The sequence below is a fragment of the Crinia signifera genome, chromosome 2 (genome assembly GCF_055691185.1).
Source record: "Crinia signifera chromosome 2, ASM5569118v1, whole genome shotgun sequence".
In the NCBI taxonomy this organism is placed as follows: domain Eukaryota; kingdom Metazoa; phylum Chordata; class Amphibia; order Anura; family Myobatrachidae; genus Crinia; species Crinia signifera.
Genome location: NC_139218.1, coordinates 390,632,427 through 390,647,683, shown reverse-complemented (window position 1 = coordinate 390,647,683; position 15,257 = coordinate 390,632,427). Strand labels below are relative to the sequence as shown.

The following is a 15,257-nucleotide window of genomic DNA, read 5'->3' as shown; positions in this document are numbered from 1 at the left end:
GCTCAAATAACCACATCAGAGGCTGGTATCAGCAAAACAGTGTGACCTGACCTTATTAGAGGAGAGGCAGACAGGGGCAGCAATCCCAACTCTCCAGAAGTGCCGTAGAAGGTTGTGTGTGAGACAGGGGGTGGGAAGCCTGTGCTGGAAGGCTCCACAAGGCCAGGGGAGAGACTAACAGGGAGAGCCCACCTCCCCCTGCTGACAGAGATCCCCCAGAGAAGATGGACTCCTCACAGCACCAGTAATGCGGTGGAGATCCACAACTGTCACGCAGGTTAAAAACTAAGATACAAATAAATATTAAAAACAGGTTGCTTAGAGCAGCCCTCCACTATAGAAAAGTGCATTTGGCTCCTGCTGGGACCGAACTGAAAGCAGGCTGCTTTGGGCGGGGTAGAGAGGAGGAGGAGCCTGAGCTGCCTGGAGGCAAAAGTTGAACCCATTTGGTGCCAGGTCCTTCCTCCAATCCTACTACCCAACGTCAGCGCTGTGTCTCCCATGGAGTGAAGAATAAAAACTAACTTTCCAAGCATCTCAATACGCACAACCCACAGCATACTGTAGTAATGAACTCTCTAACATACTATACAGAACTCGTGCTTTCCCTATAGTGCCCTCACCTGGCCAAAGCGAGTGAAGTGCTGTATCAGCATTTCATTTACGCCTGCTTCCCTCTCATGGGACTCATGAGCAGCGGTGATTTTAAAAAGCGTAATCTGGTGGATGATCGCTGGTATTGCACTCAGCCAGTAACACCAAACACCATGCTGTGCAGCTTATTGCGCCACCATCCGTCTAGGTGCGCTGTGATGTCGGGACAAGCACCATAGGCAGCGTAGATTAGGGTGGCTCCATCTGTACATGGTTCGCTGAAACTACCGGATCATTGGAGGAAAGAACCCGGTCTTCTTCAGTTTATACTAGATCCCACAATTTTGAATGGTAGCCCAGACCACAATGGTTTATTATTCCGGTTTACAAATGTACAAAATGGACAGTGCAACATGCGCACCTGATAAGTACAAAATAAGGCCCAGTACCATCTCAGAGCACCTGGAAGAATGAAGTCCTCTTGCTGAGCGGAGAACAGTGTATTTATTGTGCAAACACTTTGGGCAGATGTGTAAATGCTACAAAGCAAGAAATCATTCAAAATTAGAAGTGTTAATAGTTTCTTTTTATCAATGAATGAAAAGCAAAGTGAATGAACAGAAGATAAATCTAAATCAAAAACAATATTTGGTGTGACCGTCCTTGGTCTTCAATAAAGCATAATTTCTTCTAGGTCAGTGATTTTCAACCTTTTTACCTTGCGGCACACTAAATAAGATTTTGAAATTGCCAAGGCACACCATGAGATCCCCACAGGACAAAACACATCGGCCCCCAGAGGAAAAAAACCAAACCTATTGGCCCCCATATAAAAAACAATCACACTGGTCCCCACAGGTAACAAAAATAAAATACATTGGCCCTTTACATGAAAAGAAGAGACCAGTAAATAACAGTAGAACTGGTGGTGGCTGTAAACTGGTTTGGGCATCTCTAGATCTGGGGGCACACTTGAGAACAGCTCAAGGCACACTAGTGTGCCACGGCACAGTGGTTGAAAAACACTGTTCTAGGTAATCAAAACAAAACAATGGTCAGCGAATTTCGGTGACCTAAATCAGGCGCTAATGTATTGATGAGTAAATAATATATAAAGTTAAATTGAAAATAAAAAGCCCTTTTGGAGGGCGAAACTAGTTAGAAGCATTTCCCAGCGACTGGATATTCCATACCTGCAACAGACCAGGACATCTGATATATATTGCCCTACTTGCAGAAATCCTGTGGATACCAACTCATCAGCTCCACTCACTTCTGTGTTGAGCCGCCAAGCCAGAGTCATCTGACGGAGACTGCCAGCAGTAGAGAGCAGACAAGCGTGGGTGAGAGACACGCTGATACCAGGTGGTAAGCAGACCTAACGCCAAAGTGCAAAACACTCGACTGCACTCCCCCCCCCCCCCGGCTAAAAACTCCTTGTCATCACTGCATACGGCGGGACACTCCGTCCTAACACCAAGGGAGAAAGGACATCTCTATCTGGAGTTATAGGTGAGATACGCATAACACGCTACACTCACCTCCAGCATATAAAGAACTGCCTTTGTCCCAAAAATCCCTCAATCTTGAGAGACTCCCCACTGTGAAGTGCCGTGGCCCGGGGTCATTATTCCCCACCCGGCACTTTGTAATTTGACTATCACTATATACACAATTGTGGAAACATCGATGTTGCAAATTGGAGATTTCTAGTATTATTCCGAATGAAAAAAGCCCAGTAATAATATATTTTAAGGCTTATCAAATGTGCATGGTTTTATTATATTATATGCGTTTTATCATCATGTTTGTTTTTAAAAAAATTCATTATATATAAAATATTGTGTTTTATAGGCGGCCGCCTACCACTCAAGAGATATATATATATATATATATGTAAATAAATGTTCTTTTTTTGATATTCTTCTAAAACAGTCTCCAGCTTGTCATTGTACGTTAATTCAACTCATGGGGCATTATTCTAGTTCATTCTTTCTGATAAAATCCTTCTTAGATGGACAAAACCATGTGCACTGCAGGGGGGCAGATTTAACATGTGCAGAGAGAATTAGATTTGGGTGAGTTATTTTGTTTCTGTGCAGGGAAAATACTGACTGCATGATTTTACACTTTAATATAAATCTCACTTTGAAGAAAAACCCCACCCAAATCTAATTCTCTCTGCACAAGTTACATCTGCTTCACCCGCAGTGCACATGGTATTGTCCATCTAAGAAGGATTTTGTCAGAAAGAATGGACTAGAATAACCCCCATGGTGTGTGTCTTAAAGAGACAGTAACAAATTAGCGCAGCTTTCCTAACCTTAGGGTTAATTGGATTTCTTCTAGGTAGACTTGCACAAAGTCAGGGATGTGGAAGGAATGTAGGACCTTATTCAGAGTCAATCACAAACACATTTTTTTTCTCTTATGGACTAAACAATGCTGCAGTGCAGGTGGGGCAAATGTAACATGTGCAGAGATAGATTTGGATTAATTATTTGGTTTCTGTGCAGGGTAAAGACACCCAACTATAAAACTCTCTGCACACGTTACATTTGCCCCACCTGCAGCGCAACATTACAGAAAAAAATTGCTATCGAATCTGAATCTGGCCCATAGTCCAGTGTATGATAAACCAATCATACCAAACAGGTGATGATGATCATCATTTTCATATGTAGGTTGAAACACAGTCATTAACTGAAACAGAAACAGCTGTGTAGGTTTAACACTGGGTGAGGAACAGCCAAACTATGCTAGAAAGGTGCGGTTGTGGAAGACCGGCCGTTCCATGTCACAGGCTCTAAGCCACGGGTGTCAAACACAAGGCCCGCGGGCCAAATCCGGCCCGACAGACCTCGTCATGTGGCCTGCGCAGCCGCCAGCCTTCACCTTTTATTTTCTTTTTTAAGATCTTTTTTGAGAGGTTTTTTTTTCACTGCCGGCGGCCATGTTCCTGTGGTCTTTTAAGATGTCTGCAGCCACAGGAACATGGCCGCCGGCCTCCACGGCTACGTGGAGGAGGGCCCGGCAGCCTGTTCCCTCTTATCGAGGCAGTGGCAGATGCTGGGTGGGGACGTCATGACGATGACGCCTCCCACCCATGCGCCTGCAGAGAGGAAGGAAGGCAGGCCGAGTCGGGGGGCCGCAGCAGGACAGGCCGCGGCGCAGAGAGTGGAATTGAAATTACTAGAGCCACAGCAGCAGTAAAGGAGCCTGAGGGATAAAATACAGTAAGTTACATAAAAAAACTATATATCTGGTGGTGGTGTCATGGCATTACTTTTATATTATACAGGGGGAGCAGCCTGTGGTGTCATTATTATTGTACAGGGGGAGCAGCCTGTGATGTCATGGCATTATTATTGTACAGGGGGAGCAGCCTGTGGTGTCATGGCATTATGCCATGACACCACAGGCTGCTTCCCCTGTATAATAATAATGCCATGACGCCACAGGCTGCTCCCCCTATATAATATAAAAGTAATGCCATGACACCATAGGCTGCTCCCTCTGTATAATAATAATGCAATGACACCACAGGCTGCTCCCCCTGTATAATAATTTGTGTCATGGCATTACTATTGTTATATTAGACAGCGGGAGCAGCCTGTGGTGTCATTGCATTATTATTATACAGCGGGAGCAGCCTGTGGTGTCATTGCATTATTATTATACAGCGGGAGCAGCCTGTGCTGTCATTGCATTATTATTATACAGCGGGAGCAGCCTGTGGTGTCATTGCATTATTATTATACAGCGGGAGCAGCCTGTGGTGTCATTGCCTTATTATTATACAGCGGGAGCAGCCTGTGGTGTCATTGCATTATTATTATACAGCGGCCCTTTGAGGGTGACCAAACTGCTGATGCGGCCCCCGATGAATTTGAGTTTGACACCCCTGCTCTAAGCCATGGCTAGACAGAGCACAGCAACAAGACACAAGGTAGTTCTACTGCATCAGCGTGATCCCACTTGTGTCACCAAAGACTTGAGCCATCCGAAAAGCAGCAGTCGCACTGGGAACACACAAGCGGCCTCTATCTGGTGTGAGTGCGCTGATGCTCGACAAGGCTAAATCTCTTGTTAAAACATTTGCCGCATTCCAAGCACTTAAGCGGCTTCTCGCCAGTGTGAGTCTGCAGATGAATGACGAGAGCAGATCTGCTAATGTAAGATCTGTCGCACTCCATGCATGGGTACGGCCTCTCCCCGGTGTGAGTGCGATGATGTATTACGCGACCATAATGGTCTTTAAAACATTTCCCGCACTCCAGGCATGGATACGGCCTCTCCCCGGTGTGGATGCGCTGATGCTTCTCCAGGCCACATTTCTGGGCAAAACATTTGCTGCATTCCGAGCATTTATACGGCTTCTCGCCAGTGTGAACCCGCTGATGTCTGATGAGAGCAGATCTGCTGATAAAACACATCCCACACTCCGTGCAAGAAAATGGCTTCTTCTTGGTGTGATACCTCTCATGTGACAGGAGATCTGAGCTCTGATGAAAGGATTTCCCACAGAAAGAGCAGTGAAAAGGTTTGTCCTCGGTGTGACATAGCTGGTGGGCGGTAAGAGCCAGTTTGGCGCTGAAACTCATTTTGCAGACCGAGCACCTATACAGATTACTGGCGCTATGCGTTTGCTGATGGGTGATGAGGGCTGAATGATTAGGGAAACATTGCTGACACTCCGAGCACTGATGCGTCATCTCAGGATAGTGTGAGGAGGCGTGCGGACCTGTTGGGGACAAAAGTACTGAGATAAACCCTCTGTACATCAGCGGATGGGTCGCGTCATCATGTGTGAGACATTCTGTGTAGTTATACATATGTACATCAGCTTATAAGCATCAAATGTATATAAATAGAAATTAGTAATGTCGGCGATGCTGTGCCAGCGGGGGAGAGAACATCCCACCTGCCGCAGTCAAAGTGCCCACAGGACCATCGACACAACTTGAACTTGTCGCACACCAAAGCTATTATTGCAGCATCGCCAAACTCTATATTGTGTACATAGAACATTTAAAGGCCAGGAGTCCTTCAGCTTGGAGTGGCATGGCGCTGCCCCCCCCCCCCCCCCCCCTCCCCACCTGGCCTGTTTTTAACTAGTATTGGTCTCCAGCATCCACAGAGTGCACACAGAGGCACTGACAAGGAGTCCTACAGATTTATACAATTTGTCCGTTTTAGAGAGGAGTTTGGGGCACGGGGCCCCCTACTTGGTGTGGCCCAGCTGATTTGGTGTTGCACAGTATAAGACTTCATTTGTCAGATCTCGCAGCCATGGCTGGGACCGCATACAATACATTGGGGCAGATGAATTAAGCCTGAACAAGAGATAAATGCAAGGGTGATAAGGAGAGATAAGCATCCAGCCAATCAGCTCCTTACTGACTTTTTTCAAACACAACCTGTTTCATGGCAGTAAGGAGCTGATTGGCTGGGCGTTTATCTCTCTTTATCACCCTTGCATTTATCTCTTGTTAAGGCTTAATACATCTGCCCCATTGTATGGTAAAAAGACTTCATTTGGTGTGCGATCCAAGAACTGCAGTTGAGTTGGGCGAGATCAGAAGCAATGAGCCCAAATTTTTTTATGGCAAGACAAAGAGCAGATACCATGCAGACAATGGGCGTGTCCTAGCTCCCACAAGGCCACGCCAAATTTTTAAAATGGGTTGTGGTCTAGCTGGCCCTAGGCCATGCCACATATTTTGTGTTCACGCCTTTGTAATGACATTATCTAGGAGCACGACCTTGTGTCAATCCTCAGATTGTAGGCTGGGGGTGAGAGAAAGGCAGTACTTCAAATGTAGTTGGAGTCTGCCTGTCAGGCACAGAGCCCTCATGGCATGGGTAGTCATCTGTGAAGTTAGAGTCACATTAATGCTGCTTCACTCCAAAAAAAGGCAATGCGTAGTGTTCGTCACCATAATAGTTCTGCATATGGGGGTACCCACAGGAAACCACTAGCAACAGAATCCGCCTATTTACGCAGGGCCTGAGCGACTATTGCTGAGTTCCGCAATAGCTCCCCAACTTATCTTTACACTGCAAATCGCTGAGGGGGACCATAGGCTCCAGGTGAGGAACCTATGGGATTGTGAAGGGATCCCTAAAGGACCGTCTGAACTACTACTGGGAATCCCCCTGAGGCAACACTGCAGTGAAATCCCCAAAGACATCCGGGAACCCCACATCTGAGGGGAATCTAAGGAACTTCCCCCACCTTCCCATTTTGTTTAACAGACACTATGCCCATTTTTTGTTTTGATACTTTTTCTGCTGTATACATTTGCATTAAGTAAATGAACCTGCAACGTGCTCATGATTATTTCCTTCTTTGCACACACAATTACTGACGTTTCACACATTATCTAACACTCCGCACACACTGGCAGTGTATAAGCCCATCTATCTACTGGCATTGAATCGAAAGGGTCAGGCTAAGCAGTGCCAGGCTCCAAACTGACCAACAACAGGCAAGCGCAGTGTATCTACCTTATCTGCAACTAGACGGTTTAAATAACCACATCAGAGGCTGGTATGAGCAAAACAGTATGACCTGACCTTAATAGAGGAGAGGCACACAGGGGCAGCAATCCCAACTCTCCAGAAGTGCCGCAGAAGGTTCTGTGTGAGAGAGGGAGTGGGAACCCTGCAGTGGGAAGGAGCCACAAGGCCGGGGAAGAGGGTAACGGGGAGAGCCTACCTCCCCCTGCTGACAGAGATCCCCCATGGAAGATGAACTCCTCACAGCGCCAGAAATGCAGAGGGGATCCACCACTGCCAAGCAGTGTAAAAAATAAGATACAAATAAATATAAGAACAGGCTGCTTAGAGCAGCCCCCCACTATAGAAAGGTGCATCTAGCTCCTGCCGGCACCAAACTGAAAGCTGTCTGCCATGGGCAGAGTAGAGGGGAGAAAATTTAACCTGTTTGATGCCAGGTCCTTCCCCCAATTCTACTACCCTGGGTCAGCCCTGTGTCGCCCATGGAGTGAAGAATAAAAACGGTTTCCATAACTAACTTTTCGAGCATCTCAATACGCACAATCCACAGCATAGTGTAGTAGTGAACTCTCTAACATACTGTACAGAACTCGTGCTCTCTCTATAGTGTCTTCCCCTAGGCAAAGCGACTGAAGTGCTGTATCAGCAGTTCATTTACGCCGGCCTCCTTCTCTGTGAAAAGAGCAGTCTCTCAGGGAAGGAGAAAGCCCTGGCTGAAACCCAGCAGTTCCACTATGCCGTCAATAGCTCCATAGATGTCAGCTCCCATGAAGCCCTGGCTGAAACCCAGTAGCCATTTTGTTAAACCACTCGGTGCTTGAGTCTGTGCTGCTCGTACTGTAGGTCATTCATACTGTAGCATAATTCTGAGTATAACCAGTGTAGTGTAATGAGACGCACATATAGCAGTACCCTTGCACAAGTGTAACCTATCCCATTTTGTTAATCCGAGTCTGGCCTACAGTATGTACAGTACTTCAACCATACTGTAGACTCGCTCCTTATCCTGATAACCTATTATAAATAGTGAGGGCTTCCGGTTCCGGTGTCATGCAAGCAGCAGCGTGAGCGCACAGCTCCGCTTACTGACCCGCTCACCGCCAACATTCCGGGCAACTCCCCGCTCCACTACTGATACCGGAGGCTTCCTAACACTCCCCTGACCCCGATGGAGAAACTTCTAGCCGGCAGCAGCCTCCCCCAGGCGCACACGCCGCGACAGGAGAAACGCCGTGCCGAATCCAAGATGGCGCCGGCTCCGGGCTCAGCACCGCAACCCCCAGCATCTAAGAAAACTGCTGGCACTCTCGAAGCTCCAGGCAACACACAGGTACCCCGCGACCCTGAGGCCCTAGTTACATATAGAGACATAGTGGATGTCATATCTGCAGCCATGACACCGCTTCTCAATAAGGCGGTTACAGAGATAACCCAACAGCTACAACACCTGACGGTGAGGGTAACAGATAATGAACAAAACATAGGAGCAATCTCCCATGATTTACATAATGCTCAGAAAGACATTCTGAGGCTCCAAAAGGAGAAAGATCAACTCTGGAATAGAATAGACGATGCCGAAAACAGATCCAGGCGCAATAACATTAGAGTAGTGGGATTGCCTGAAACTGTTAAAGGCCCTGAACTAGAATCATTTGTCACCACTACCCTGCCTCAACTACTGGGCATCCAGGAAGAATGTAAAGGCCTCGTAGTAGAACGGGTGCACAGGGTGGGCCCTCCACCAAAATCACACGACAAGCGAGCGCGTGCAGTTCTATTTAAATGCCTCAGTTATGTGCATAAGCTCTCGTTCTGGAAAGCGTCCCGCAAAGTCCAAACCCTGAAATGGGAAGGTAATGTCCTGAGACTATTCCAAGACTTTTCAGTCGAACTATCGAAAGCGCGCAGAGCTTTTTCCCCCATCTGCTCGGCGCTAGTTGCAGAAAAGCACAGATTTGCCCTAATGTACCCAGCGAGATTGAGGATTTTCCTGAACGACACCCACTACGATTTCTCAACGCCCGATGACGCGCGTGAGTTCCTCAAAGAACACTTCCACCCAGATGCTACGGACATCATGGACAGCCCTGAATAACCCTCTGATTGCTGATCCTTCCTCATGCTTCAACGCTGATCCCCCATGGACATACCACTAGTACAGTAATGTACAACCCATCTAACTCCCCAACTAATCCTGTATACCCTTAATGACTTAGTGAATGCGAACTCTCTATATGCATATATCCTCTAGTGATCAAATCTCTAATTAGACACTTCCTGTTAATTTCCACGATGATTGTGCAGGGATAACTAGACGCATAGTTGCCAAATTTATATTTACCTCTCTCCCCCCCCCCCCCACTCCCCTCCCCTATCCCTTGCATTACCCTGTTAGGAAGCCTTTCCTCAGTTTTTATATATTTGGAAAGCCCATCTCAGGGAAATACCCAGGACACAAATGGGTCACAAGCTTGCAGTGTACCGTTAGTTATCACCCCACCGAGTTTTATAAGAATTCTGACCCTATTTCTAGAAGTATTACATTGAAATGTTTCACTATTACTGCTCCCGGAATGCCCATATTGGTTCGAAGGAGTATAGTATGTTGATCGTACTAACTTTCCTATGTTCTACAGGTTCTATGTCTTGTGTTGTTTTGTCCTCCCCTCCCCCACTTTCCTCTCATCCTCCTTTTCCCAGCCCAGACCACGCAGTATATCCCACGAACCAACTGAAGGAAACCAGATGGATCTTTCTCCCATTCCTATATGACTGACCTCAAGCTGGGCTCTTTCAACGTCGGAGGCTTCCATTCTCCAGTAAAACGCAGGAAAGTACTTTTATACTTACGCAAACAAGCTCTTGATATAGTTTGTCTTTAAGAGACTCACCTCCTCCCCTCTGAAATCACCAAACTGCAGATGTTCCAGTGGTCAGTAATTGCCTCGGCACCATACAATAGCAAAGCAAGGGGCATTGTCATTTTGGCATCAAAATCACTCCAAATATCAGTCAACTCGATTACCCCAGACCCAGAGGGCAGATATCTAGTAGTACACTGCTCAATCCAGGGCACAGATTATACCCTGTGCTCGGTATACGCCCCGAACAACTATTCCAAACCCTTTTACAAGAAAATTATAAGCCTCCTCATGCCACACGCCTCGACCTCACTAATTCTATGTGGAGACTTTAATCTTACCTCCCATCCTATCCTAGATAGATCTAACACATCCAGTCATAATAGAAAATTACCTAATTTAGGCATCCCGTTCATACTCAACTCCCTACAACTTGTCGACTCATGGAGAGCACTCCATCCGACTCTCAAAGAATATACATGTATTTCGGCAGCCCACAAGACCTTTTCTCGTATAGACTTCATTTGCATATCTATCTCTCTATTCTCCCAGCTTAGTGACTCCCAAATACACCCTATCATACTATCAGACCATGCCCTTATTTCCATTTTGCTGAAAATATCCAAAGAATCCTCCACTTACAAATCCTGGCGCTTCCCAACACACCTCATACACTCCCCCAAATTCCAAACCTTTCTCTTAAAAACCTGACACGCACAACCTACATACACTGTCCGAAAACCCAGCCATTTACTGGATGTCGGCTAAGGCAGTTCTTCGAGGAGCTATCATTACATTTGAAACCGCCCTAAAAAAACAATACACTAAGTCCTACCTCTTCCAACAGGAAGCTCTCACTAACTCCTACTCAGCGTACACGACTCACCCATCCCTAGCTCTTAAAACCAAATATCTACATGATAAAGCACTTGTAGATGAAACCTTGCAAAACATGGTGGACAAAATCCAATTCTCAGCTAACTATAAATACCATAAGTTTGGCAACAAAACCAGCAAACTTCTAACCAACATCCTTAATTCCTCCAGAGCCCCCATGATAGTTCACCCCCTAAAGCTTCCAGATGGTACACTGACTACTTCAAATACCCAGATCTCCCACGTTATGGCTCAATTTTACTCCTCAATCTATAACGAATCCTTCTCCCAATCCACTCCCACTACAGTTGACCCTTCTATCTCAACCGATGGTCCTCTCTGAATTATCCTCAACCTCCACAACAGCTTCTAGGAAACTTAGTGACTCCCATTACCTTAGAGGAAGTAACGAAAGCGATTAAACACCTAAAACCAGCAAAAGCCCCAGGCCCTGACGGATACACTGGAGATTTCTATCGTACCCATATAGACAAAATGGCCCCAATATTAGTCTCAGTATTCAATTACATATTGCAAAACAATGAAACCCCGTTTCACTTCAACTCAGCCATAATAAAGGTATTACCCAAGGCAGGCAGGGATTTATCGCACCCGGGATCTTATCGTCCGATATCTCTACTCAACTGTGACTACAAACTCCTGACAAAAATCCTAGCAGATAGATTAGCCCTCATTCTCCCCCATATCATACACCCAGACCAAGCAGGCTTCATATCAGGTAGATACCCCGTCAAAAACATACGAAAAATCCTAGCTGCTATCCAAACCCAATATCAAACCTCTACTTCCTCTTCCCTAGATTTAATTTTATCCCTTGATGCAGAAAAGGCTTTTGACCTTGTTTTATGGCCACATCTTTTTAACACCATGTCGAAATTCGGTCTCCCCCCCCCCCCCCCCAATTCATTTCATTCCTCCAGACATTATATAAATCATCATCTTCCCAAATAGCCTGTAACGGTTTCTTATCGCCCCCATTCCCGATTACTAGAGGAACTAGGCATGGCTGCCCTCTTTCCCTCCTCCTCTTCGCAATCGCCCTGGAACCTTTAGCTATGGCACTTAGAGCATCTACAAAATACACAGGAATCATGGTCAGTGCAATAGAACTAAAACTCGAACTCTTCGCGGACGACATGATCCTGCTAGTCTCAAACTCTCTCACCTCTATCCCAGCAATCATGGATATCATCTCCTCTTATAGCCCTATATCAGGATACAAAATTAACATCACTAAGTCTGAAATCCTCCCGCTCTCTCCCATCACCCCAGACATAATATCTCATCCAACCCTGTCCCAATTTAAACTACAACATACCAGCCTAAAGTACCTTGGTGTACTTATCCCCCAAAAACTCCACTCCCTATATAAAATAAACTTCACACCCATGCTATCCTCCATTAAAACGCAACTAGAAGGATGACCCATATCTCTTCTAAATAGAGCCACAGTCCTAAAATCTGTCATTTTCCCGAAGATATTGTACCTCCTACAACTCCTTCCGTGTACTGTCCCCAAAACCGATATTCTAACAATAAATAGACTCATGTCTAAATTTCTGTGGAACGGTAAGAGAGCCCATATGGCTATACACAAACTCATGCTAAACAAATCAGATGGAGGACTCCGCATACCAAATATTCAGCTATATTCGTGGTCAGCCCACTTTCGTATAATTTCAGATTGGTTAACATCCACCTCCACGTACACCAATATCGAACTTGAAGCAAAGTTATTTGCTCCCTACTCACCTGCTGCATTACTGCATACCCCTGGAAAACTTATCCCCCCTCACATTAGAGAACATGTATTATTTAGTAGCAGTTATGAAGCCTGGATCAAAATCAACAACTCCCTTCACAGAGACCACTCAATTACACTCTTCATTCCATTATGGGGCAACCCCTCCTTTCGACCCTCCCTACAAAACGCCCAGTACCTCACCTGGAAGCGCAAGGGATTAGACCTGGCCACCAAAATGTTTGATCCAGGAGGAATTACCCTGTCCTTTGCTTCTCTAAAAACTACTTATGATCTCCCCAATAACCAGTTCTTCATGTATCTGCAAGCCAGACATTTCCTAGACACAATCAGACCTAAAATAATAGCTACACAGGATACGGATCCCCTTCTACCCATATTTATGCTCTCCCGCAACCACACTGTCAAAATGAAGCACCTTTATGACATTCTCTTGTCCCACATAACCCCCACAAACCTATCCTCTTCTACACTTTCCTGGTCAGTTGACATCCCAGACCTCACCGATCCGTGCCTACTGCTTTCAGCGATCCCCTCCATGATGAAACAACTACAGTCTTCATATTTGCAAGAAGTACACTTTAAAACCATTCATAGATTATACATCGCCCCCGCCCAATCCAAACACATGTCTCCAGATGCTACTGGTCGATGTCCAAAATGTGGCATGACAGACGCAAAACTTTATCACTGCTTATGGAGCTGCTCCAAGATATTGCAATTTTGGAGGAAAGTAATGAACTTCATCAACTCCATGTATGACACCCGCCTCCCTCTTGATCCCCAAGTATGCTTATGCCTGCGCTTTGACCACTGGACGTCTGCATCTAACTGCTCTCAATACATCCCCCTACTCACGATAATTTTTACTTTAGCAAAAAAGCTCATCCTGACACACTGGATAACCCCGGCCTCTCCGACGTTGACTGAGCTACACTCCAGACTCTACCAAATTCTCTTATTCGACAAGCGCTCAATACTGTTATCAAACTCAACCTCCCCCATTTTCTTTCTCAAAAATGGTCCCCTTATTTGAGGATGATCTCGGAATCTCAGAAGAAGACGGCGCTGAATTTAATAACGACAGATGAAGATCCACTTACCCACCACTCACTCTAGAATCACGTCACAAACCACCAACCCCATTCCCTCTTAGTGACAAACGTATCCATGATTGCTATGACGACACACTGCATGAGACCAAACACACACTTCTGTAACTCCCTCCGATAATAATGTCTACTGTGATGGCTGACCCCCCCCCCCCCTCCTTTATCCTTCCCCTATTACCCTCTTGTCTCAAATTGTCTCCCCCCCTCTCTTAACAATAGAAATTAGTTATAGATACTAATTATATACAGTTTTTGTTCCAACTCTAAAGGAGTTAACATTACTTATTAATAAAGTGCACTTGCTGCTCAATGCAACACGCACAACTTTGAATGTAGAGATGGAGCACGCCTTTTAAATACTTACATGCTCCGCTGGTTTCCATTCTATGTATATGTGTTTCAGCCTACGACTCAGACGTAGTTCATTGTTATGTTATAATCATGCCTCACTGCGATGAGGTCTCGTTGTTAATTTCTGCAAGATTAATCATTTGAAAGTACCCTCTGTAAAACATATCTTGGAAAAATAAAAAAATGAAACTCAAACCTATTATAAATAGTGTAATGAGAAGCCAGTCTATGCAATAGTATTTTCACAGAAAATGTCTATCTAACATACTGAACAGTACAGTAAAGTAGTTCTTGCGCTATAGTGCATTTCAATGGAGACTTCACGCACGCGCAATGTGGATTATTTCACTATAGCATTGCATTAAGCATCTGACTCATGAGCAGCGGTGGATGATCGCTGGTATCGCACTCATCCAGTAATGCCAAACACCATGCTGTGCGGCTTATTGCGCCACCGTGCGTCTAGGTGCGCTGCAATGCATTGTCGGGACAAGCACCATAGGCAGCGTAGATTAAGATACTCTAGCTCCGTCTGTACCTGGTTCACTGAAACTTCTGGATCATTGGAGTAAAGAACCCCGTCTTCTTCAGTTTATACTGGTTCAACAATTTTGAATGGTAGCCCAGACCACAATGGTTTATTATTCCGGTTTACAAATGAACAGTGCAACATGCGCACCTGATAAGTACAAAATAAGGCCCAGTACCATCTCAGAGCACCTGGAAGAATGAAGGCCTCTTGCTGAGCGGAGAACAATGTATTTATCGTGCAAACACTTTGGGCAGATGTGTAAATGCTACAAAGCAAGAAATCATTCAAAAATAGAAGTGTTAATAGTTTCTTTTTATCAATGAATGAAAAGCAAAGTGAATGAACAGAAGATAAATCTAAATCAAAACCAATATTTGGTGTGACCGTACTTGGTCTTCTATAAAGCATCATTTCTTCTAGGTAGACTTGCACAAAGTCAGGGATGTGGAAGGAATGCATACCTCCCAACTTTTCATGTGAAGAAATAGGGACACTCGCGCGGCGAAGCCGCGCGAGCGCCCGAAAAGGGGGCGTGGCGTATGCAAATGAGGGCGCGGCTTATGCTAATTAGCCGCGACCTCATTTTCATACGAGAATAGACGCTGTGCGCATGCGCACAGCGTCTA

The 15,257-nt window shown here is 45.5% G+C and overlaps 1 protein-coding gene across 1 annotated transcript in view; it reads right to left on the bottom strand.

Moving 5' to 3' along the window:
- Window positions 1-4,344: 4,344 nt before the first annotated feature.
- LOC146058576 (uncharacterized) overlaps window positions 4,345-15,257 on the bottom strand; it is an 84,748-nt gene continuing 73,835 nt past the window's right edge. Inside the window, exon 14 of the mRNA XM_083170855.1 lies at window positions 4,345-5,440. Within this exon, the coding sequence (XP_083026981.1) occupies window positions 4,638-5,440 (803 nt within the window). The 3' untranslated portion in view covers window positions 4,345-4,637. The remainder of the gene's footprint in view (window positions 5,441-15,257) is intronic.